The sequence below is a fragment of the Verticillium nonalfalfae genome (genome assembly GCF_003724135.2).
Source record: "Verticillium nonalfalfae strain VnAa140/NRRL 66861 chromosome Unknown scaffold_13, whole genome shotgun sequence".
NCBI classification, from domain to species: Eukaryota; Fungi; Ascomycota; class Sordariomycetes; order Glomerellales; family Plectosphaerellaceae; genus Verticillium; species Verticillium nonalfalfae.
The window spans coordinates 142,968-166,843 of NW_021167238.1; the positions used below are offsets into that span (position 1 = coordinate 142,968).

A 23,876-nucleotide genomic window follows, 5' to 3' on the forward strand; every position below is an offset into this window, starting at 1 on the left:
GCCTGGAGCTGCGGGATAAGTTTGGGGCCTAGCCGATCTGGGTGTAGATGAAGATGTCTCAGGGGGTGTCCAGATGTTACCTGGCAAGCCTGGTCAGGGCACTCGTAAGTCTTGGTAGGCCGGATAGGCACGACTGTAGTGCCTGGCCTGGGAGCCAGCTGAGGCTGTGAAGCATCTGCTTACATACGGCATCCTACGAGGCAGGCCACATATTTTTCACACTTTAGGTGCATGAATGAATCAACCGCTACTTGCGTCAGAGGTTGAGAGATGTAGTATGTACCGAAATGCCTACCTTAAGATGGGTACCTGAGTAAGGTAAGGTAGGTAGCTCGTGATGTGAAATCCTTGTTTCCAGCACTAGAGCCTGCACATCGCAGCAACCTTCCCTCAACACATTACTAACCTCGCACTTGTGACTTGACAACGATGTGCCCAAGTATATACTTTTACGAAGCCTGTTTTAGAGGTGTTTGTCGGAGGCTCAGGGTGTCTGGAGCAGGATCGGCTCTTCCTTATAAAGTGCATCATGACGACATACCACGCCGAAAAGAATCATGATGTACCGCTCCAAACACGAGAGGATAAGAGTAGAATGGCATTGGGAATCCTGAAGCCATCTCATCCTTCTTAAGCGGGTCCGTGAAGAAGCTGCCGACATGCACCTCCTCGCTCCACCTCATTATCTGTGAAGCTTCATGGAGAACGCCTGCACTGGGGATGGCAAGCGCGTCGGTTGGTTCAGCCGTGAGCGACATCGCTGGACTTCGCAAAAAGAGACAAAGAAGCAGGTGTCGAGGTTGGATCGCAGATTTCTCGGAGAAGCTGTCAGTTCTAAGTATAGTGCTCAAAATATCGAGGTGGCCATCAAAGAAGGCGCTTGCGCCTCATAGACATGTCAGGGCACACGAAGGCCTCAAGCAATCAAATTTGCCGGCTGGTGATACAAAGTGGATTATGCTCGTGTATATGTACATATTTCTGGTGGGTTGGTTACATCAGCAAGCGCCAGGCACCAAGCAGCAGCGCCGCAGAACCAGTACACACGCCCATCAGCCACTGCAGCGTCTGAAACTTGACCTGCTCTAGCTTCTCCCGCAGCGCGGCCACCTCCTGTTCGATCTTGGTCTCGGTCTCCTTAATCTTCAACTCCTGCCCCACAGCTTCCTCTCGAATGCGGCCCTTCTCGAGATTGAGGTCGAGACGCACACTGGCTTGCGTACGGCCGATCTCGTCACGCAGACGGCTGCTCAGCTTGGTAATGTCGTTGGACAGGCGCTCGTGGGCGGCACGCGTGGTACTCGATTCGGTGCTGTCGGCAGAGAGGAGCTCGGAGCGTAGCTTGGCGAAGTCGACTTTCTGGGTATAAGTGGCCTTGGCGGCGTCTTCGCGAAGGACCATTGTGCGGGTAAGATTTTGAATGCTGGGGTCATCAGTCAGCAAGCGATGCGGAAGGGAGGAAAAGATCAAGATAGACAAACCTCTCTTCGATGACATCGTTGAGCACCTTCATCATGGCAGCAGCTTGCTCCTCCGTGAAGCCCTCGCCCTTGAGCCGTTGGACAAACTTGAGGGTGTCAAAGTGATGGTCACGCTGCCTTGCTGGCGTCGTGTGGAAAGTTTTCCGAAACATGGAAGAGTTTGGTGCAGAGTATGACAGGGAGCCAGCTCTCCTGCATTGTGGCGTCTGTCTGGAAGTGTGAAATGAAGTGGTTTGTGATTGCCACGGTGCCGTGGGCTGGATCGCGGGGATCAAAAGAGATCGATATGTTTTTGCGGGCGTATTCCAGCTGAGCTTCGGCAGCAGAAACCTAGGCAGCGCTCCAGAGGCCATTTTTGTTGGGACCGCCATGGCGTTCTGTTGTTCTGTTCTCAAGAATAGCTGTCACGAGTAAGTTTGGCAGGCGCAGGACCGCGATGATGGCATCCAGGAACCGGAACATGTGGTCGCGGGGAGGTCCCACTTGAGTCCAGCCAGGGTCGCTCGTCTTCTGCCGAGGATGAGCCGCATGTTTGATTCGCTGGGGTTTTGAAAGCCCTGATTGGCTATCAAAGATTCTGGACCCCGCTGCCGCACCTACAAAACTTCCTCATGGCAGCCAGGCTTTTTCTGTTTTCCTTTCCTCTCTTCATTCAAATATGAACAACGCAAAAATCACATTCAGATTTCCATGCAAACTTGATGCGAGGTTCGCTCTGCTGAGCCCACGACCATTGAACTCTGGGGATACAGAATGGAGAGGAAACCGAACAATCTTGGGTGCGGTGCTTACCTGCCTTTTGGCACATGGGAAGGATCGCAATGATTGAACGTACATATCTGCATCTCGATGCGCATGTGGCGCGCTGGTAGCTAAGCTCTCGTAATGAGATGATCTACTGTGTGACAGCTTCGCAGCATTAAACCGGTACCATGATCGTTACCAAGCCATCGAACATGCTGCAACCTCACCCAACTGGGGCGTGGCTGTGGTCCTGTCTTGCACCCATGGCTGATGATGCTGTTCGCGCGACAGGCACAGGACCCACCAGATCACGTGCTAAGCAAGCGTCTGGGGGTCGAACGACTTCATCTCCTTGTTGTGCTGCAACATCTGCCTCCTGCGATTCACCACATCTTGACATGAGTTATCCTCATCACGAGCCGGCAGCATATCAGCACCAGTGGCGGAACCCAGTGATTCTCATTTGGCCGCACGATTATACAATACAAGAGCTATCGACTACGGGATACATACATCCTCGAAAAAGAGCGGCGTCAAGTTGCCTGACGAAACAAAAACCGCCATGTGGAAATGAAAGAGCTGAAATGCGGCGGGCAAAGGTCAGGATGCAGATGAGTTGTCTGTTTCCTTGCTTCCTTGAAAAGTCCTGTCGCATTCGGCTTGAAGAAGTGAAAATGTGGTGCTCTGTTGCGTTTCCTCCCGTGTTCGAGGTGCTTCGTGGGCTGAGTTTTTTCTGTCGAGTTTTTTCTGTGAGCTCCTTTTGGATTATTGCCTTCCTCCTCCTCCTCCCCTGACCTTCAAGGTCATGAACCGATCACCTGTCAGAATCCTTGACGCGTCTGGTTAAGTCAGCAAACGAGCCGAGATTCTGTGTTAACGGGGTAGCTACCTACCGGGTGCCCTTAACAAGATATCCGTCCGAGTACGATCCATGTTGGAAACGCGTCTAGTATCTCTGTCGATACCAGCGTCAGTATGAATGATCAACCTATCAACCGCTGCTTGTGGCCCCGCGGGCAACGGCAGGGGTTCGTTCACTTGGACATCAGACGGCAGAGAAAGGACGTACACTCGCTGGCGACGGACTCGGGCTCGGCGCTGCGCTTGTTCTTCCAGCAGCCCTGTCCAGGTCGGGGGCAGGGCTTCTGAGGGTCAGCCTCGGCAACAGCCTCAGGCTCTGGCTCGGGCATGGCAATGGGCTCGGGGGCACGCTTGGCCTTCCAGCAGCCCTGTCCAGGACGGGGGCATGGCTTGCCAGGCTCGGCCTCGGCAACGGCCTCAGGTTCGGGCATGGCAATGGGCTCGGGGGCACGCCTGGCCTTCCAGCAGCCCTGTCCAGGTCGGGGGCACGGCTTGCCGGGCTCGGCGAAGGGGAGCGCTGCAGCGTTGGCGACGGCCGCGACGACGGCCGCGTAAAGGAGGAACTTCATTTTGAGGTTTGGGTAGGGGAACGGGTTGGATCAACTCGGGTTGTCTGATGGGTAGTGAACGTGTGGCGGTGGACTCGATGTTCTTGAAAGAGTTGCTTGTCTCAAGGTTGGCTGATGACCTTTGGCTCAATGATCTTGGAGCTGGGACGAGTGAAAAGGGAGTATTATCTGGTCTTAGGGGCGATCTGAGCAACATCTTTATAATTCATGTTGAGGCAGTTGTGCTTTGTTGGTCTGGGTCGGTTGTTCATTTCAATAGCCCAATAACGAGAGCCTGGAGTTGGTGGCCACGATTATCCAGGGCCAAGGTAGGCACACTACGCTGGGCCAGAACATCCATCCACGACTCTTACCTTGGAAGACGACGCCTCTATCACACGCACGCAAAAGCAAGTCAATATTGCTTCAAAGATCGAGGCTATCGCGAAGCAAACGACCCGACATCACGGGTTGCGTTGGTTTAAAGGCCGGTTCGGAGCCCAAAGGCAGATATCACTTGTGGACACACCTTCGGTGTGCTGTCTGAATAGGACAAGGCTTATTCAGGACTTCTTTGGGCGATTCGTTTTGGAATTCCAGCTCATGCGAACCACTCCGACTGCCTTTGCGGACAAAGCCGTCGAACGCCATCTTTCTTCCTGATCGGATAGCATTGAGCTCTCAAGGGCCGCTACAAGGCGTCTCCTCAGATGGCAAGCCTGAAAGTCAGGGGTCGGCAGACGCACTTTCCAGACAAGGGGTCTAATTGGCGCGAACTTGGCTCAAGAAACAAGGATGATGGCAGCTTGCTTAATCGTTTAACCCCGAAGGTGTGCAAGCATGTACTCAGTGTCCCTAAGTCTCTTATTCAATACCCGATCGAGTCTCTATTGAGCCCCTGAATAGGACGAGAACCCAGGTGGTGATTGGCCCTCCCCACTCGGACGCCGCCACATGCGGCTCTATTCAAGATGTGCCCTGACAGCTGAAGTGGAGTAGCGTCTCCGTACCTTAAATATGGTTACTAAGTGCACACAACGACATGTGTACCGAGACTTGCCAAGGCACTTAAAGTGGTTACAGCCGGGTACCACAGGGCAGCATTAAGGTTGGAATAGGGGAGGATGTCACTTCATCGCAGACCTTTTCCAGACCGATTAAACACATTCGTAGTAGATTCAACTCGAGGTAACGGTAAGATGACACCCTGATCTGGCCTGTAGCGGTCCACTGTGAGGGCGGCAGCAATGGCATTACCAACGCGGTCCAAGATCCCCGAACAACCATCAAAAGGAGTACAGCATAGTTGGCAATGATTTCAAACAACTTCGGTGTCCAAAACGAGTTTTAGCACAGTCACACGTCCTTAGTCGGGAGCCAGTACTGTAGTCCCTACAAGTCATCAAGACAGGTCATTTAATAGTCACATATCCACAACAAGGTCATGGACATGTGTCCCCGTTATGGAGTACTGACTTTGAACTGGCATCTTTGAAGCACCGCGTAGGATATCTCGGACACTCATGGTGTCCTTGAAGGGCGGATCATGCCGCTACTACTTCTAGTGGCTGCCCGTGAAAGGTTTACCTGCCTGAGGTTCCGGAGGCCGCACCAGGCCTATCAATGCCTTATCCATCACATTGGGATCCTTAGGTACCGCAGATATCTTGCGACAGGCAGCGCCAGGAGAAATACGATCAATCCAGTATGTGATACTACCCGAATGCTGGTAGTGGCGGTCAGGCCGCTCAAGCCCGAGGATCCCAGTTTGGGTCGATGCCGTCAAGTAGATTCAGCCCCTTAAACGGCTCTGCGCCGAGGATTTTATCCAGGCCAACAACCTTATAACTGGCTTGGACATCGGCTCCTCCACCTGGCAGCTCATTCGTGTCATCGTGCACAACGAGCAGACCGTGAGGGAAGCCTGGGCCCAAGTTGGCGCCAACAGCGGCAAGACTGTCGGTGTTCGAAACGTGGTCGATCTGGCCGTCCGCCGAGTCAACGAGGGTGAAAGTCATGACGTACTCGTGGGGGCTGGCGCGGCGATAGACATTGTAGGCGCTGACACCCTGGGCAGATACGAAAAGGTAGCCTTCTTCTGGCGTCTTGCCGAATACCAAGGTGACGCCTTCGACATCACCCCAGAGAAGACCGTCGCCGACGTATGCGACACGGATGCCGGTCGGTTCCGAGTCCGGTTCCGCATCATATCGCCAGAGTGCTGATGGTTCCTCGCCGATCCATACCCACCCATTTTCTTCATCAGAGACACACCCTTCGACCTGACCGCCCGAGCCGCCCTGGAACTCCCGCACAAGTGTCGTCTCGAGGGTTCCATTGGCAGAAGCAGTGAGCTCGTATTGCATGTACCGTGCCGTTTTTTCATTGACAAAGAGATATTGCTTGCCAGTCTTGCGGGAGCGGTAGACACACGAACCGTACAGGCCGTCCTCAACCTTGGCGGTCTGGCTGCTACCAGCTATGTCCTTCAGGACACCATCGGCCGTGATCTCAAACAAACTGTTGCTGGTCAGCTTGGCATATACTGTATACTGCTGCGCGCCTTATCTAGGATCTCACCAGAGGGTATCATCAGCACGGCATGCTGCGTAAGCGAGGTCAACGGTTCTGTTGCCAAGGTTGAAGTTGTATATGACATCAACATTGTTTGGCTGGCCAGCGGGGAAGATTTGAAGGAGCTTGCCTTCCAGGTCGAAGACTCCCAAGCCAGCACCAGTCTCAGACTTGGTCGTTGTGATGATGCGGGATTTTTCGGGAGATTCAGGGGATATCCAAATGGCCGGATCGTCACCATCGTTGCCGTTCGCTTCCGTCTCAAAGGCCGGCTCGATGAGCAGGAAGGAGCAGTGCAGACCACCCCAGCCCTTCTCACATTGGCAAACGTTGGGGCCGACGCAGGTTCCACGACCAGAGCAATTATCTTGGCATGTGAAGTCGCTGCAGCCGGTGCCGGCAAAGCCTGAGAAACAAGTGCACGCAGTAGAATTTGTTGTGCAGAAACCGTTGTTGGAACAAGCGTCGCAGATGGGATCCCGCTTCCGACAGCCGAGAAGAGCTCGTGGATCATACTCGGTGTTGGGCTCAACACCGAGGCCTTCCCAGATGTTTTCGAGCGAACTGAGGCCGAAACCTTCAAAATTGTCGGCCTCGGCCGCAAAGCCTAGCGCGCCAAGGGGGTACTTGGAGGTGGCGGCCTGGTAAAGGCTGATGCCTTCGACCTCAATGTCCTCGAGGCCCGTCAGGGCCAGTGTACCGACAAGTTCAAATGGATACCGGTAGACAGCAACAGTGCCCTCCTGCGCGATAAAGAGATAATCGGCGTCAGTCCCCTGAGATGTGTATACGGCTATGCCTGTAGCTGTGTCCTCGGTCTTACCAAGGACAGAGAGCCCAGGGGTAGAAGTCGATTCAGCAAGATCGATTTGGTAAATTTCGTCACCGTCATTCGGTGTGAGGATCAACCTGGATTGCTTGCTAGAGACCGCGCACCCAGCGAACTCTGTGGGGACGTCAAAGGATTGGACCTGGCAGCATCAGCATGAATCCAGGACAGCTAGCATAGCCAAATTATACCTCCACAAATTCAACAGACTCTCCAGCTTCGCGGACCAAGTACTGGTGACCTGAGCTCTTGCCAAAGAGGTAGACGTAGTTGTTGGCGCTGGGAGCCTTCCAGGAGCACAAGGCCGACCAATCGCCGAGAGCGACGAAACGGGCATCATCGAGCTCCTTCAGAGACGGAAGTTCGTACGCACTGAGGATGGAGGTAGTCGCTGGGATTGAAACGAGAATATCTCTGCCGCCAACATCGTGGACAGTCGCCACAAGCTTGGTCCTGCCGGTGTTCACGCTCTTTAGTGCTTGCAGAGGTGCATCGCCATCGAGGTCCCAGGTGTGAAAGCCACCGGTAGAGGCACCACCATCGTTGCTGATGAGCAAGGGCTGTGACTCGGAGTAGTAGACAGCCGTGGCGTCCGACTCTACGAGACCGGACGTGTAGGCCGTCACGTTGAGTTGGAGCTCGACAGCAGCTGACAGCCAGGGCTGGGTGGCGAGGGCAACGAAGGCCGCGGTGAAAGCGAGAGGCTTCAGACCCATAGTGGCTGGCAATTCGAGCTCGGGGAAAGTGGTGTGGCAAGGCAACAACGGCCATGTTGCTGCACGGGAGAGCATGAGCCCTTTTATCATGGACAACCGCGCCATGGACGGACGCACGTTGATGGCCACGGAGTCGAGTACCTTTGGGCACTCATCCCGGCGACCAGGGTGCGAGGGTTGAGGATCTAGACCGTTCCTGGAAGCACTTCAAAGGCCCTGATGAGCCCTGATGGCGATCGGAAGAGCGAGAGGAAGCTTGTGAATGACCGAGGGGTAGCAGTGTGCATGGATCGTCGTGCTTTGGAAAGAGGACCAACGTGCGCGTGGAGGGATTGGGGTCGACCATTGGTGAGTGTAGGAAGCAGGGGGGGGGGTCACACTCCTAATGGGGCTGGCGCGGGGCGCGCCCCTACGCAGGGGCCGGGTATCTTAAGCTGCCGCATCCCGCATCTCTCTGGCTTGGCAATTGGGCCACGGCGTGCCTGCCAGCCTTATGTAAGGCACTCTATCTCGACATGTCGACGTCGCACCATTTCGAGCCGTCGGCTCTGCGCACTTTGTCTCATCTTCGAGATCTTCGAGTCCACTGCCGTCTTATCCGTCATGCGCTCATCGGCTCGCGAGAGCTCTGGCATGCTTTATGACCCTTCTATCTCAAGACGGCAAGGTATCGCGTGACTTGTCTCGGCGCCCTGAGCTGAGCGCGATCAGGTCTCTCGAACCATCTCAGGTATACGAATATTGAACCGGACACATCACAATGCATGGGATCCAGCAGTATATATTGTAATTCATGCGATACGGAAACCTCTGATGCTCGAAAGTCTCGTCGCAGTCTGGGTATGCTCTTTTGACGCATGCAGACGCCTGCTTTAACCCGTCCACTGCATCAGTGTTTTCCAATATCGTAGGCCTCGGGCGTGGGGAAGGAGGGTCACAACCACTCATTCAGTGCATCCTGATCGCCCAGCGACCAAGCTCTTCATATATAGCCAGCTCTTAGTTATCAGAGGTGAATATGCGTACATAAATCCAGAATGGGATGGCACAAAGTCCCTTGATGGAGATTTCTAGCTTAGGTACCCAGGTTATGGCTCCTTCCCCTAGGGTTCCTTGAGCAGTTGCCCGCGATCTAAGCATCTACCAGGACGCGACATCGCATCTATTCTGGCGTGCACTGGAAAGAGCTCTTGTGCCTGCCGCCGGAGAGAAAGCGTTGTTGCCTGTTTTAAGCTCGTCTTTACCGCGACGCGGTGCTCGGACAACCATTCACGCCACCATACTTGTGCATACCACTCAGAAGTCGTCTGTCGTCTGCTTTACCTCCGCCCTCGTCCTAACTTTCAATCCTTCTCCTTCATTTACCATACAATCATCCATGACCGCAAAGACGTTTACCAGCTACCTACATGTCTGACCCAGAATCCCTCCTGAGATTCGCTCTTTATCAGTCCGCCCATCGAGCGCAAGAGGCGGAACCGCGTGCCCGTAAGCAAAAGCGGGCACACAAAACCGTAGTCAAGATGCGAGACGGCAAAAACAAAGGAGTTCCTATGGCCAAGCGACAGAAAACGAGTGACACACGAACTCCTGTTACCCAAGATAAACCGGCTCCCTTAAACGATCAGCCTTGCGCCGCCGACAGCAGTCATACACCCAACGGTAGCGAGGTGATCGCACGCGCAGCGATATCGCCGTCTCCTCCCATCATATTTTCGGAGAAGGAGTTGATTCCGTCTACCTCAACTACCGTGAAGGGACTGGTAAGCCACCCGCACTTCTGTTCACCAATTGAACCCACCACTTGCGGTTAAACTGACTTTCTGTACTCCATGAACCAGGGTGCCTCATCGTATTGCTCTTTCCCTCGCAAGCTTCCACAAGGCCCGGGAGTCGTTGCTTACAAGAGGCACATGAACTATTTCAAAGTTCTCCTCAGAACCCCTGGCTCACTTGGCTTGGCTACATTTGGCCTTGGGCTTCCTGGCGACCTAATAGGACGCCTTGACGAAGACAACCTGAAATTCGTCTACGCCAGGACATCGTCCGAGAACACACGTCATACTTTGCAGATGAAGCTATATAGCCAACCTTGTCTGTCTCTCATCGAACCTGCCTCAAAGAGCTTCCTCGACTTGGGCGCGGGGAGCGGCGTCTGGGCCTCTGACGGTTCGTATCAGAATCAAAAGCGGTCGCTCTATGATGGTACTAACATGGTTTCAGTTGCCGGAAAATGTGGACGTCTCGGGACGGATATATATGCAGGGGATAGGTACGACGACCTGCTCACGATAGAGCCTACGCCTATGCCACCGAACCTTCACTTCGTCGACATGAATATTGTCCATGGCCCTCCGGTCGGATCTCGAGCCACATCGGACGACCTGGTGGACATGATACGGGTCAGCCACGCTATCGCTCAAGTCACAGACCGGAACTATCTCCTTGATACTTGCTACTCGTGGGTTCTACATCTGTTCCTTAAAAGCAGGTTTGATTTAACGATGTGACACATAGGGCCCTCAACAACGGGGGTTATCTAGAAATTCAAGCCTTCGAACCCATAGTCCGGAAGCGAGACGAGCCGGAGAACTTTGATCATCCACTGAATATTTTCTTCCGACTTCTCTGCAAGGAGACTCTGCCGGATCTCAAGGCTGTTCATCCTGTGGAGGACCTGGTAGATGCGCTAGGTACCGCTGGTTTCACCGAAGTTGAAGTCATGACCCAATTGGTACCTATTGGCCAACAACAGGATATGGTGAGTCTCATCATCTTGAAGAGAATATCGAAGATCTTCCCAGCTAACGTCTAACCCAGAGCTGGTTGAAGAGAAAAGTGGCCGGAGCTCTCTTTCGCCAGGTCCTTCACAGTTACATCTCTCACATTGACCGCACCAAGTTCACCCTTCGTGGTCTCAACGATGAACAGATCGATGCCCTGATTCAAATGACCAGATACGCTATCAACGCCAAAGACAACCGGTATTATATGCGCCTGGTCTTCGTGTCGGGCAAGAAGGAATCTCGTGACTACGATGATGGGACCACAAAGTTGGAGTCCAGTTCCGAAGCAAATGAATCTGTAGAACTGGTAATCGGTGGAGGCCCTGATTTTTCCAGAACGGATCCCGAAAGCCCCCTTTGAACGGCTTGCACGACGTGCTATCCAGAAAAGCTTGTTCCGGATCGTCGGTCAGGGGACCAATACTTGGACACACCTGGGAGCTTCGGGGTGATCCAAGTTGAACTGGCATCGGGGAGTTGCGTAAGAGCGTGACCAGCAGGATTCAATGGTCAAGAGTGGAGGATGGCTAGCATTGTGCTGCCGCATCGTATTTGGCGCCGGCGAGCACCAACGAGGGCTGGGGTCTGGAGAGGGCGAGCTGCGAGACTAAATGACTTGGGTCAAGCGATGTTTAGGAGTATGATCAATTCCATAGCAACATCGAATACAGTACCGCTTTGCAGCATGCACCAAGTTTATCGGTGGCAAGCCTAAAGGCCTAGGGTGCCTGGTGTAAGATAGGCAGGCACATCAGCGTAATGAACCAGCAATAAACGATCCGGACAACAGGAAGCAGAACAGCGAAACCATTATGCATTCAATTCTGGATATCAACGAACCCTCAACCTTGACCTGTCCCCTCCCGCCCCTCTGAGCCGAACGCCTCTTCGTGCCTGACTCTTTGCTCGCCACGTTGAGAGACTGTGGAGCGAAATCTTGCCGCCCGTATGAGCCGTCATCTACCACATGCATCACTGACGTATTACCTCCGCACACCCGCGACGCATCCCCTTAGTTATCGGACACCAACTGAGGAATGTCGTCCACGCTGTTGCGGCCCTCGAGGATCTCGTGAACGGCAGTGAAGAGGGGATACTCCTTCTCGAGCCCGCGGGCCTTGAGGAAGCTATTGACCTCGGCGGCTGTGCTCGTGCCCTGCAGCTTCTGTCCATTGAGCTCGCGCTCCTCAACCTCCTGCACGGTGAGGCCCTCGAGGACGGCCTTGCGAGCGCAACGGAAGTTACGGCCGCCGCTGCACGAGGTAATGAGATCGGCGACGCCGGCCGACTCCTCTGTGAAGGTGGCGGGACGGACCGTTTGGCCGAAGAAGGCCTGGCCAAAGGCAACCATCTCGAGGAGGCCGATGCGCATGATGGCAGCCTTGGCGTTGTCACCCCAGCCGCGGCCGTCGACGAAGCCGGCGGCCAGAGCGACGATGTTCTTCAGGGCACCACCAAGGGACACACCAGCAACGTCGGAAACCATACGCACATGGAAGTAGGGGCGATGGAAGAGCTGCTTGAACGTCTCGTGGTCGAGGGGTGGGTAGGTAGCCGGGAAGGGCGTGAGCTTCGTTTTGGAAGCGCGGCCGCGGGCATCCTTGTGATGCAGTGAAACAGGCGTCATAGCCTGGAGGCCGGCGATAATCTTGTTGGCGCCGTTGGCGGCTTGCTGGGCAACCGTCGGCGAGGCAGGGCCAGGCGATGCGGTCCGCGAGGTCGCGCGCGGGGTAGGCACGCGCGAGTTATCCATTGGAGGCGGGTCATATGCGATAGTCGTCTCGGACCACTTCTCGGCAGCAATCTCAGAAGCAATGTTGGCGCCAGACAGGGCACCAACGTAGATGCCGAGACCGTCACCGATCCATTCGGAGAAGAGGGAGACACCGTCGTCTGAGACATTAACACCCTTGATGCAGGAGATGCCACGAGCAAAGGGGAGAATATTGCCGCGCAGCTGGTCGCAGACTTTGCCAATAAACTGGTGGGGCAGGTTGAAAATGAGAATCGTAGCGTCGCGGGCGGCGTCGACGACCGAGGGGTTTGCAATCAGGTTTGTCGGCAGACGGACCCCAGGCAGGTACTTTGTGTTCTCGTGGTGCGTGTTGATAATGTGAGTGAGCTTTTGCGGTGACGAACCCGTGGCCGAGTCATAGTAGGGAGAGTCTTCGGACAGAGTGACATCCTCCTCGTACACCCACATCTGGACCTCCTCCTCGAAGATATCGGGGAACGCCTTGGTGTTCTCGGCAACGATTTTGGAAATGGTAGAGCCCCTGGTGCTACGTCAGACAAGGCTCATGGGCAACATGACGAGGCAGGCTGCACTTACCAATTGCCGGAACCGACAACAGTCACCTTGTGCTTCTTCGTGATGTCGAGGCCGAGCGTCGCCATGTTGTTGGTGGTTGTATAGGCTCGACGGGTGACTATGCGGAGAGGGCGAATACGGTAGCCAGTTGCTCTTGCGAGTGACAATGTGTGGAGGGGTATCGAGGAGGGGCGAAAAAGCATGAGGTATCACAAGGCGTTGGCGTGATGGAGAGAGGATGGCCGCCCGTTATAAACAGGGCCGGCAGAGGGAGGGTTGAGTGTGGAGGTGAAGGCGGGGGGACCTGGCGTAAGGCACTGTTCTGGTAAAATATTGCCACAAGAGCTGAAGGAAAGGTCAATATAGGGGTCTTGCCGTTTGCTGATGTGTACGCTCAGTATAGGTGGTGTCGTGGCTTGCTCCAGCCAGGCGTCCTCGGCGCAACCAGCGCAAGCACGAGACTGGGACCCTCCCTCCAAACGGCCCGCCCGCTATCGAGTCGCCGTCACAGGCGTTGAGCTTCAGTGGAACGGCACCCATGACGCAGGAGGGGGGTAGGGGCAGAACGGCTGACCGCCTGCTGTAGAGGGCAAGGTCGCCCAACGAAAAGGGCAGGGGTTGAGCACCATCGAACGTAGTCAGGCAAGCGCCAGTGCTGTGTTGCTCCTCGGTCGGGCTGGCGAGGCATCGAATCTTCGCTGGCCGAGGCAGCTCATGCGCCAATTGACCGATGACCTATTACTACCTGTTCTTTGTCCCCCTACCTCGTTACCTTTTGGTGCCGATAACTGAAGCCTGGGCTTTTCACAGGCATGCGTATGAACCGAGGGTGATTATTAGGAGCCTCTTTCAGACTATCAAATTGATTGGTGCCGTGGATCGGCAGTGCCGTCCGTGGTGGAGGCCCCCTAGAGGCTCGGAAGACGAGGCGAATGCCGCGCGCATCTTTCCAAATTTATTTCGGGTCCCCCGTTGCTGGGTCGTTGTAGGCTCAGATATGGGTTTTCACATGTCGGCTTTTACTTGGTTGGGGATCGTCGGTCGGCCGTGCCTTGTGCCTGGCAATCCCGGGTGGCGAGAAGGCCAGACGCTGGTTACGTTTGGCGACATTCGGTGGCCTAACCATGCCGCTCGGCACCGTCGTCAGGTGTTGCAAAGTCATCAGAGCTTCCCGAGGCTCTCGGTCATTCGCTCGTGATGGATCATCATGCTGAGAAGAAAGTCCAAAGACCACAAATTCCACCGCCTGATCACCAATTTCGCGTCGTATCCACGTTCGTCAACTCACATTTCTTCGATTGCAATCTGGTTCACTCGACAATGCTCTGCCTCAAAGGAGAGGCGTGTTCCGGGAGCATCAAACATGTTTGAAGGAACCAATCCAGTCCTTTCGAATGAGGGCGCTCAAGTGCGCTCCTGTGTGTGACGAGAGCGACAAGCAAATACGCAGCATCGCCCGCTGCAAAACACATGGACATCGAGCACCTCAATCCTTCCATTTCATCGCCTGTGGGATTTTGCCCCAGCAAAGCAGGTTTGCTGCCGCATCAAGCAACAACTCGAACTTCTCCAGGTGTGCTGCCAATCCGAAAAGAAGCTTGGCGCATTGCACCCGACGGCCGCCTCTCACATCGGATAATCGACGGCGTTTCTCCCTTCTCATGTCAGCCCGGTGCCAGCAACAGCGCTCGCTCGATGTGACCGTCTCATCCAATTACGACCCCCTGTGACATTTTCCCTCTTTCTCGGGCAGCATTTGAGGCTCCAAGAGATCGTCATTCCGATTGCTGGGAAGCGCTCGCGAGGCCCCGACCACGAAACTCATCGGTCGATGGTGCCAGGAACACGATGTACATGGCATAGCGCTAGGCCAGACTTGCAAGAGCTGGGTGCCAGCAGCGGGGCGGGCCCCTCTCATGTCACAGCGTCGGTCGAGTCTGTCGAGTCTGGCCCGTCTGGCCTGTGCGGGAAATATCCCAACACTAAGCCCAAAGCCGTCTCGTTAAGTGGCATGACGTCGGTGCTGCGAGGGAGAGGAGGGGGGGGGGGAGCTCAGACTCCGGCCGATCAGAGATGCGATCGAGGTTGGGACTGGCGAAATCTTCCAGCAAGCAAGCAGGCAATTGCTCGCGATCTCGCCTACCTACCTCAGCCCCCTCGGTCCAGCAGCTACTTTTAGTTGCTACCCATCATCTTCTCGTGTCTTCAGCCAGCGAATAACTTCAACAGAGCGGAACAATCGGAGCATCGGCAGTGTCGGCGCATCTTTCGCTCAACTTGTTCACAAGCAAAACACCATGAACCAGGAGGTAAGCGCATGCCCGAAACTTCCTATCCAGAAAGCCACCTCCCCTTCCCCCCAAGACATCCGAGACACGGTCGCAGGCTTCTTCACTTGCGCGCGTCAACAAGGCATGGAAGCAAGCAAACCTACTGTTGGCTTGCTAGGCCAGTGCTCGGCCGTGGCACAGCGCTAGGCTTTATCACCTCACCTCGCCTTCCCTCGCCTCACCGTCACCGCGAGTGCGATTGCTCGCTTGGCCGCCCACATGCCCCCAACAGTCGGCAGCAAGGTGCCATGGAAGTAGCCCAGCCCTGCCGATCCCCTTGTACCTGTCTTCCGTGTCTTCGCTTCACCATGGGATCCCGGCCCCTCCCTTCAAGGACTCGCTTGACAGGACAGGCAAAGAAGGCTCCAGGGTAGCTCCCGCCTTCCTACAAGCTGAGCTCACCTCACCTCCACGCCGGACCGCGCCCCCCATGCCGCATTCAGATTGGGACGGCGACGCCAGCGAAGAACTCTGCAAGAGCTTTGCTCAAACCCCCTCCCCTCAGTCTTCTTGGCAGGCAAAGCTTGCTGGGCTGTTGGCGCCACAAGCATCAGACCGGACAAGATTGTTTCGCGTCTCATCTGTGCCTTCCATCCTCTCCATTGTCTTCCTCTCGGCCTATACCCTACCCCACCACGTGTGAGCTACCATACAGCTCAGCCCTCCTCCAACATAATCCTCCATCATCATATCATCACTTTACTTCCGCACCCCGGTTGCTACACCGTCCATTCCCGCGACCGCCTTTTTGCCCTTCTACCCTACCGGCCGGCCACATATTACCCCCTTTCGCTCCTATGTCCGTCTGAACTTGCCCTCCGATTTCCTTCTTGTACTCCTGGCTGCCCCCTCCGTCCCTTCCGACAGCTGGATGCCTTCACGCTGCGAAGCTCTCTTGGATCTCGTCGACGTCCGTGGGGCACGAAGCTCCCTCCATCACATTTGCTGACCATGATCCCCAAGACCATGATCTCCAACGAAGTCTACCTTCTTCCACTGAACGATGATGGCTCGCCTCAAATCGCCGGAGAATACATCTACTTAGCGCCCAAGAACAACGAACCCGTTACCATTCGCTTCGCCATTGAGGGCACCTCCTCTGTTTGTCGCCATGGCAGTCTTTGGGTCAACATTCCTGACCAGGGGGCTGAGTTTCGCAGAGACAAGTTCCGCGAATTCAAGTAAGATCGCTGGTCACACGGCAAACGCGTGATAATCCTGTGTGCTTCATTGCACCATTACAGCGTCTCGAGATTAACTGGAACTCGCAGGCTCGTACCCGATTTCAACCGCACCATCGAAATCTCGATTCCCATCTTCCAAGCTGGTGCCTACGCTTTCTACACTACCTACGCCGAGCTTCCCGATCTCGCCGCCGAGCTGAGCTCCAAGCCTGAAACAGAAACATCGCACAAGAAGACGCCTCTTTACTACATCGATGTCGCCCCTCGCCTTTCTCTTGATGGCCGGCCGTTGCCGCTGCCTGCGCTGTCCATCTATTCTGTCATCAGCAAATTCATGGGCAAATACCCTACCGACTGGGAGCGTCACCTTCGTGGCATCAGCGACCGGGGTTACAACATGATTCACTTCACGCCTCTGCAAGTCCGCGGCGCATCTAATTCACCCTACAGTCTGTACGATCAGCTGGGCTGGGACCCTGATTGTTTCCCTGGCGGCGAAAAGGACGTACAGGGCATGGTCGCTAGCCTCGAGAAGAACCACTCTCTGCTCAGTCTGACCGACATTGTCCTGAATCACACTGCGCATAATAGTAAGTGGCTGCAAGAACACCCCGACTCGGGCTACAACCTGGTGACCGCGCCCTGGCTCGAGTCTGCGTGGCTGCTCGACACGAAGCTTCTGGAGCTCAGCGCCAATCTTGAGAAGCTTGGCCTGCCCACCGACCTTAAGAGCAATGACGACCTTGTCAAGGTCATGGATGCCATCAAGAAGCAAGTCATTGCCGAGATTCGCCTCTGGGAATACTACGCCATTGACGTGGAGCGCGACGTTGACGCCGCTGTGGACGCATGGGTTGCCGACAAGGTGGAGTTCCCCGAGGGTTCAGTGGGTGCGGACGGTGTCCTAGGTCTGAAAGAGGCACCACAGAAAGAACAGGCCCAGTTCCTCATCAAAAACGGTCTGCTGAACAAGAACCGCCTTGGCGAGCGCTTCAGGAGGAGGGTGAAACCAGAGGTCGCCGCTGGTCTTCTGTCAGCCATCTTTGGCCGCTATGAAGGCAATTCTGGCCCGACGCCGGACCAGGCGGCTGCCAAGACCAAGATTCTCGCTGTCCTCGACGAAGTCAATTTGCCCTTCTATAAGGAGTACGACGACGAGGTTGCTGTGATTCTGGACCAGCTTTTCAACCGCATCAAGTACTGTCGCCTGGACGAGCATGGGCCAAAAATGGGACCCATCAATGAGAAGAACCCTCTCATCGAGTCGTACTTTACGCGACTGCCCGAAAATGCCACAACATCCAAACACAAGAAGGAAGAGCTGTCGCTTGCCAACAATGGCTGGGTCTGGGCCGGTAATGCCCTCATAGACAATGCCGGGCCTGACTCCCGAGTGTATCTCAGGCGCGAGGTCATTGTCTGGGGCGATTGTGTCAAGCTCCGTTATGGCAGCGGTCCTGAAGACAGCCCCTTCCTCTGGGATTACATGACCAAATACGCTCGCATGCTTGCTAAGTACTTTGCCGGTTTCCGCATAGACAACTGCCACTCCACTCCTCTGCACGTCGCTGAGCACATACTCGATGAGGCGCGTCGCGTGCGACCAGACCTTTACGTTGTGGCTGAGCTCTTCAGCGGTTCTGAAGAGATGGACTACGTCTTTGTTAAGAGGCTCGGTCTCAGCTCCCTGATACGAGAGGCCATGCAGGCGTGGAGCACAGGAGAGCTCAGCAGACTGGTACACAGGCATGGAGGACGCCCTATTGGCAGCTTTGAAGTGGACGAGTTGTCGAGGGCCGACCCCAAGTCGCCTGCCAGCCCCCCAAGATCTCCTGGCGAACCCACCAATGATCACTCACAGTCCTCCCGCGAAATTGTTCGCAAGATCAAACCCGTGCCCGTTCACGCCCTCTTCATGGACTGCACCCACGACAACGAGACTCCAGCCCAGAAGCGCGATGCACGAGACACGCTGCCCAATGCAGCCCTGGTCAACATGTGTGCTAGTGCCACCGGCAGCGTCATGGGCTACGACGAGATCTACCCGAAGCTGGTGGATCTCGTGAACGAAACGCGGCTCTACACATCCGAATCATCTTCCAAGGGTGTTAAAGTGGGCGGCGGTAAGAACGGAATTGGTGGCATCAAGAAATTGCTTAATCAAATTCACACACTCATGGGCAAGGATGGCTATGACGAAACTCACATCCATCACGAAGACCAGTACATCACTGTTCACAGGGTTCACCCCGAGTCGAGGAAGGGCTATTTCCTCATCGCACACACAGCGTTCCCCGGTTACGGCAACGGAAACGGTGCGTTCAACGCTGTCCATCTGGGCGGCACGCGGGCTCGCCACCTCGGAAGCTGGATGCTCGAGGTGGATACTAGCGAGGAGGCAACAAAAGAAGTCCTCGAAGACAAGAAGTACCTCAGAGGCCTACCTAGCCGCGTCATTGATGTGCCTGGTATTCGCATGGAAGTCAAGGGCGATGAGACTGTCATCTCAGTCCGCGACAAGTTCCCTCCCGGCAGCATCGCGCTTTTTGAGACCTGGATTCCTGCTGCCGAACACTCTGCTGGTCTTGACAATTACGTCACGTCTGGTGCCAAGAAAGCTTTTGCTGACCTGAGCCTTGTCGATCTCAATTTTCTCCTCTACAAATGCGAGGCTGAGGAGAGAGATGGCAGCGATGGAGCGGATGGCTGCTACGACATTCCTGGCCACGGCAAGCTGGTATATGCCGGCCTCCAGGGCTGGTGGAGTCTTTTGAAAGATATCATTCCCGAGAACAACCTCGCTCATCCCCTGTGTCAGCATCTCCGAGATGGCCAGTGGGCCCTTGACTACATCGTCGGCCGGCTGGAGCGCGCAGCCAAGAAGCCTGGGCAGGAGGCCCTCAAGAAGCCCGCCGACTGGTTTCAAGAGCGATTTGATGCCCTACGACAGATCCCAAGCTTCCTCCTTCCGCGATACTTCGGCCTTCTTCTCAGGACCTCCTACATTGCAGCTTGCGAGCGCGGCATTGAGCTGATGAGCGCCAACGTGGGTCAAGGCCAGTGGTTCCTGCAAAGCCTTGCCATGGTTGGCGTACAGCAGACAGGTCTTGTCAAGTCTGGGTCTCTGTATCCCAAAAAGTTGGTGCCTTCGCTCGCGGCAGGCCTTCCCCACTTTGCCGTCGAATGGGCACGATGCTGGGGTCGCGACGTCTTCATCTCGCTCCGTGGTTTGTACCTCGGCACCGGTCGCTTTGAGGAGGCAAAGGAGCACATTCTGGCCTTCGCCAGCGTCCTGAAGCACGGTCAGATCCCCAACCTCCTCAGTAGTGGCAATGCGCCCCGGTATAACTCTCGCGACTCCATCTGGTTCTTCCTGCAGTGCATTCAGGACTATGTCAAGTATGCGCCAGAAGGTGTTGACTTCCTCAAGACCAGTGTCAAGCGCCGCTTCCTCCCGTACGATGACACTTGGTTCGATACAGAGGACTCGCGAGCGTACTCACAGGAGAGCACCATTGAGGATGTTATTCAGGAAGCGTTGCAGAGGCACGCCACGGGAATGGCTTACCGCGAGGCCAACGCTGGCCCAGGCATCGACAGCCAGATGAAAGACGAAGGCTTCAACATCGCCATCGAGGTTGACTGGGAAAACGGCATGGTCTTTGGCGGTAACCAGAACAACTGCGGTACGTGGATGGACAAGATGGGCGAGAGCGCCCGCGCGGGCTCCAAGGGCGTGCCTGGCACACCTCGCGATGGTGCCGCTGTGGAGATCACTGGTCTTCTGTACAGCACGCTCGCGTGGCTGGCTAAGCTCAGCAGCGAGGGGAAGTATCAGTATTCGTCCGTCAAGAAGGCCGACTCTTCTTCCATCAGCTTTGCCAATTGGGCGGACACTCTACAGGCAAACTTTGAACGGTGCTACTTTGTGCCTCTCTCCTCCGATGAGGATGCGAAGTACGATGTGAACCCGGCAGTCGTCAACCGCCGAGGCATGTACAAGGATCTGTACCGTTCCGGCAAGGAATACGAGGACTATCAGCTGCGACCCAACTTCCCCATTGCCATGACGGTGGCTCCTCAACTCTTTGACCCCTCTCACGCCATGCAGGCTCTCAACCTCGCCGACACGGTCCTTCGCGGTCCCACAGGCATGGCTACGCTTGACCCTGCCGACCTCAACTACAGGCCATACTACGTCAACAGCGAGGACAGCGAGGACTTCGCGACATCCAAGGGCCGTAACTACCATCAAGGTCCCGAATGGCTGTGGCCAACGGGCTTTTTCCTGCGTGCGCTACTAAAGTTCGATCTCAAGAGGCGTGACACCGACGCTGGCAGGACCGAGGCCTACCAACAAGTGACAAGGAGGCTTATCGGTTGCAAGAAAATGATTCAGGAGAGCCCGTGGGCCGGCTTGCAGGAGCTGACCCAGAAGAATGGAGAGTATTGTGGTGATTCGGTAAGTGACGATGGAGATGCCCCAAGGAAGCAGCAGTGTGAGCTAACGGCTTCTCCAGTCGCCGACTCAAGCCTGGTCGGCCGGATGTTTGATCGACCTGTACATGGATGCTGCAGAGGAGCAAGGTGGTGTCGCGGGGAACCTCACTCTGCCCACGAGGTCCAAGTAGGACAGCATGATCCGTGACGGCAAGTTGTTGGTGCAGGAAGCGATCGCCGAGGTTCTAGACGTGTTCGAGTCTGTAGCGCAACGCAGGGAGAGCTTTGGGTTGTGAGACACATGCAGGACTGTGCGACTGAAGAAAGGGCGGGCACACGTTCTTTGAGGCAAGACAACAGACTCAGAGGTAACACATCCAGGGCGGGGAATGATGACGTTCCGATGGAAGCTTTCGGCATAGAGACACACGACGCAGCATTCTGGGCTGGCATGCATAGATAATCAATACCCCTAATTCGTCGAAAGACACTAAATCACGGTTATTTCAATGTCAAAAGTGAACAATCCTGGTGCAATTCACCAGGACAGAGATATCTAGTACAACGGCAGAGAAATGTGTGGTAGGTAGGTAAACAAAAAAGTCGCCAAGCTAGCTCTTGAGCTTCGTCACCCCTAGTCAAGGCCTAGGAAACCCAGGCAAGGCTGTGTGGCGCGTGGCCTTGGGCAAGGTACGTCAACAATGCGAAGAGGCCGCGTGCGTGCATGTGCGCAAGACGGGCTCGAATCGTTTGATGAAGAAATTGGTTGTTGTGAGCAGGGTAAGAATATATGAGTGACGATGCTGGAAGGTTTTTCGACCATCGCCCGATCCCGTGTGAAAAGACAGCCCGCGCGCCAGGAAGATCCAAAAACCAGCTCTGAGAGAGGCTGAGGCGGAGGCGGAGCGGGGCCATGCGAAATTGTGTCCCCCAAGGCGGTGTTGCCTTCCTTATAGTTCCAACAAAGAAAAAAACAAAATGGCCGTGTCTGTGTGCGTCCCCGACAAGATCCGCTCCCTTCCATCTACTGCTGCTGTATCTTGCTGGGCGCGAGGGAGATGTCGGTCCAGGGGATAGCTGGCTGCTAATGCGCACGCGACTTCTCCCCGTTTTGCCTCCGTTCGCCTTTCCCGTGAAACGCCATCTCGTGAGCCGGCCGTGTTCGGTCGTTCTTTGCATGTTTTTTTTTGATGTGATGTTATGTCTTAAATGTCAATGGACTGTCCAAAACAAGAAAAGCTCTTCGCACTCGGTCGACTCGTCATGTCCTTTGGTTGACAATCCACTTCTTCTTCTCCTTCTTGGGCTTCTCCTCATAGGGCCCTGGTGCCGCGCTAGGCATGAACATGCCGGGGCCGCTCTGGGCTTCGGTGGCACCGGGACCGGGGACGTGAGCGCTGGAGCCGCCGTGGGCTGGGAAGGCCGTGGCCGAAGTGTGCTTGCCGAACTGGTTGGAGCGGTCCTTGCGCTTGAGGTAACGGCGGCGCCAGATGCAGGCGCCGATCCAGATACCAGCGATACCAACAATGAGAATGACAATAGCGATGACCCATCGCCAGTGGTTGGAGATCCTGTAGACATACATGTCAGCCTGAATGCACATATCGGACAAGAAGGTAGCGATGCTCACCAATCGCCGCCGCCGCCACTTGAGCTGGAACCCGAGCTGCCCGCACTGCTGCCACCTGTAGATGTTGAGGACGCGGCCGTGCCTGTGCCCGTGCCCGTGCCCGTGGGCGTGGTAACGGTGGGCTGAGAGTCACCGAGCGCGGCGGTACAATAGCTGGTGTACCATGATTGAATGCTCGTCAGGTCGGCGGCAGCGCAGCCAGCCGCGTCGCAAGGGCCTGACACGGAGCCCTGTTTGAAGGGCTGAAGGGGAGCAAAGTCACAGAAACAATTGTTGTCGACACTGTTGCCAGATGCTGGGGGCACACAGCCGCCGTTCGCATCGTAGAGAACGCCGCAGTTGAGCGCACAGGCGGGCAGGTTCGCAAAGGGGATGATCGTCGTTGAAGGGGGGGCTGCTTGAGCTGGGGATCTGTTAGTACGTCCCACGAGAACGACATGGAGCAAGACCTTCTCTACTTACCCATTGTGAAGGTGGTATGCTACAGGAACGAAGTATAAAGACAGGGTAGATCAAACAGAGAATGAGATCGACGCGATGTCCAAGTACCGAAAAGTCCGGCTCGGTTGGTGGTGCTGGCAATCGTTGTGACGCGAGGTCGAGCGTGTTCGATGCTCTGATCGAGCAGGACGAAACGCAGTGAAGATGGTACGATGGCAAACGGCCGCGACTGACGGCTGTAGCGGTAGGCTAGGACGCGGGCACAATTGGGTGGCTCGGTCGGAGATGGCGGCAGCAGATGCTGTGATACGATTCGAGGGAACAGTCGGTGATGTGACTGGAATGAGGAGTCGGCGACGGTCACGCTCGCTCGGGCGTTTTCGATGTCGAAAGCGAGGACAACGTCGACAGGAGAGCGAGGCAGAAGACGATGTCGGCAAAGGGGGTCGTGAGGCAAATCGGACAGGTTCTCTGTCCAGGCAGGTTGTGGTTGGGTTATGACTCGGATATTGCCAGCTCGTATGCCGTGTGTCCGTATTCAGGGCCTGTACTTCAGGGGACTTCCGCCCGATGGAACGTCAGATGACTGGAAGCGAGCGAGGCGTGGGCTGGGTGAACGGGATCTCAACGTCGTAGCGTCGAGTCTTGTCCAAGAAATATCCTCCTCTTGATCGGCGAAAGCGAGTGTATTGTGCCGATGTTGTGGGATGTGTTGCGTCGTCTGGCTGATGGGCGGGATAGCGGAGGAGAAGGGAAGGAAGGGGCCACGAGATCTAGAGATCGAGGACTTCTGGGACACCAGTGGAAGAGACGGAAATGGAGACGATTGGGGGGGAAGGGGGGACGAGTCAGCAGCACACGCCTTGCAAATGACGGGTGTGTCGACTGCATTCCGTTCGCTGCTGCCAACTGCTTGACGGTCCGGATGAGAGCGGCGGACACCCCAGGCAGGTCTCTGCTCTCAAGCCCCAGCCACCCTGGCCGTACATCCTTGGCGAGCC

At 55.6% G+C, this 23,876-nt stretch overlaps 7 protein-coding genes across 7 annotated transcripts; 2 read left to right on the forward strand and 5 right to left on the reverse strand.

Annotated features, from left to right (window-relative positions):
* Window positions 1-449: 449 nt before the first annotated feature.
* D7B24_001470 (uncharacterized protein) lies at window positions 450-1,852 on the reverse strand (the record flags this gene model as incomplete). Its single annotated transcript, XM_028635703.1, has 4 exons — window positions 450-458; window positions 567-686; window positions 1,048-1,423; window positions 1,482-1,852. The coding sequence occupies 4 exons, from the start codon at window positions 1,850-1,852 to the stop codon at window positions 450-452; spliced, it is 876 nt and encodes a 291-aa protein (XP_028497905.1).
* A 1,407-nt stretch (window positions 1,853-3,259) lies between these two features.
* On the reverse strand, window positions 3,260-3,655 carry D7B24_001471 (uncharacterized protein; the record flags this gene model as incomplete). Its single annotated transcript, XM_028635704.1, has 1 exon — window positions 3,260-3,655. The coding sequence occupies one exon, from the start codon at window positions 3,653-3,655 to the stop codon at window positions 3,260-3,262; it is 396 nt and encodes a 131-aa protein (XP_028497906.1).
* A 1,727-nt stretch (window positions 3,656-5,382) lies between these two features.
* On the reverse strand, window positions 5,383-7,753 carry D7B24_001472 (uncharacterized protein; the record flags this gene model as incomplete). The annotated part of the gene is made up of 3 exons (XM_028635705.1): window positions 5,383-6,154; window positions 6,215-7,179; window positions 7,229-7,753. The coding sequence occupies 3 exons, from the start codon at window positions 7,751-7,753 to the stop codon at window positions 5,383-5,385; spliced, it is 2,262 nt and encodes a 753-aa protein (XP_028497907.1).
* Window positions 7,754-9,276: 1,523 nt separating this feature from the next.
* On the forward strand, window positions 9,277-10,900 carry D7B24_001473 (uncharacterized protein; the record flags this gene model as incomplete). The annotated part of the gene is made up of 5 exons (XM_028635706.1): window positions 9,277-9,516; window positions 9,595-9,922; window positions 10,049-10,214; window positions 10,271-10,514; window positions 10,574-10,900. The coding sequence occupies 5 exons, from the start codon at window positions 9,277-9,279 to the stop codon at window positions 10,898-10,900; spliced, it is 1,305 nt and encodes a 434-aa protein (XP_028497908.1).
* A 651-nt stretch (window positions 10,901-11,551) lies between these two features.
* Window positions 11,552-12,936, reverse strand: GPD1 (glycerol-3-phosphate dehydrogenase; the record flags this gene model as incomplete). The annotated part of the gene is made up of 2 exons (XM_028635707.1): window positions 11,552-12,815; window positions 12,872-12,936. 2 exons carry the CDS (start codon window positions 12,934-12,936, stop codon window positions 11,552-11,554), a joined length of 1,329 nt encoding a protein of 442 aa, XP_028497909.1.
* Window positions 12,937-16,131: 3,195 nt separating this feature from the next.
* On the forward strand, window positions 16,132-20,995 carry D7B24_001475 (uncharacterized protein; the record flags this gene model as incomplete). The annotated part of the gene is made up of 3 exons (XM_028635708.1): window positions 16,132-16,361; window positions 16,452-20,826; window positions 20,885-20,995. 3 exons carry the CDS (start codon window positions 16,132-16,134, stop codon window positions 20,993-20,995), a joined length of 4,716 nt encoding a protein of 1,571 aa, XP_028497910.1.
* Window positions 20,996-22,065: 1,070 nt separating this feature from the next.
* D7B24_001476 (uncharacterized protein) lies at window positions 22,066-22,900 on the reverse strand (the record flags this gene model as incomplete). The annotated part of the gene is made up of 3 exons (XM_028635709.1): window positions 22,066-22,375; window positions 22,435-22,837; window positions 22,897-22,900. The coding sequence occupies 3 exons, from the start codon at window positions 22,898-22,900 to the stop codon at window positions 22,066-22,068; spliced, it is 717 nt and encodes a 238-aa protein (XP_028497911.1).
* Between the last annotated feature and the right edge of the window lie 976 nt (window positions 22,901-23,876).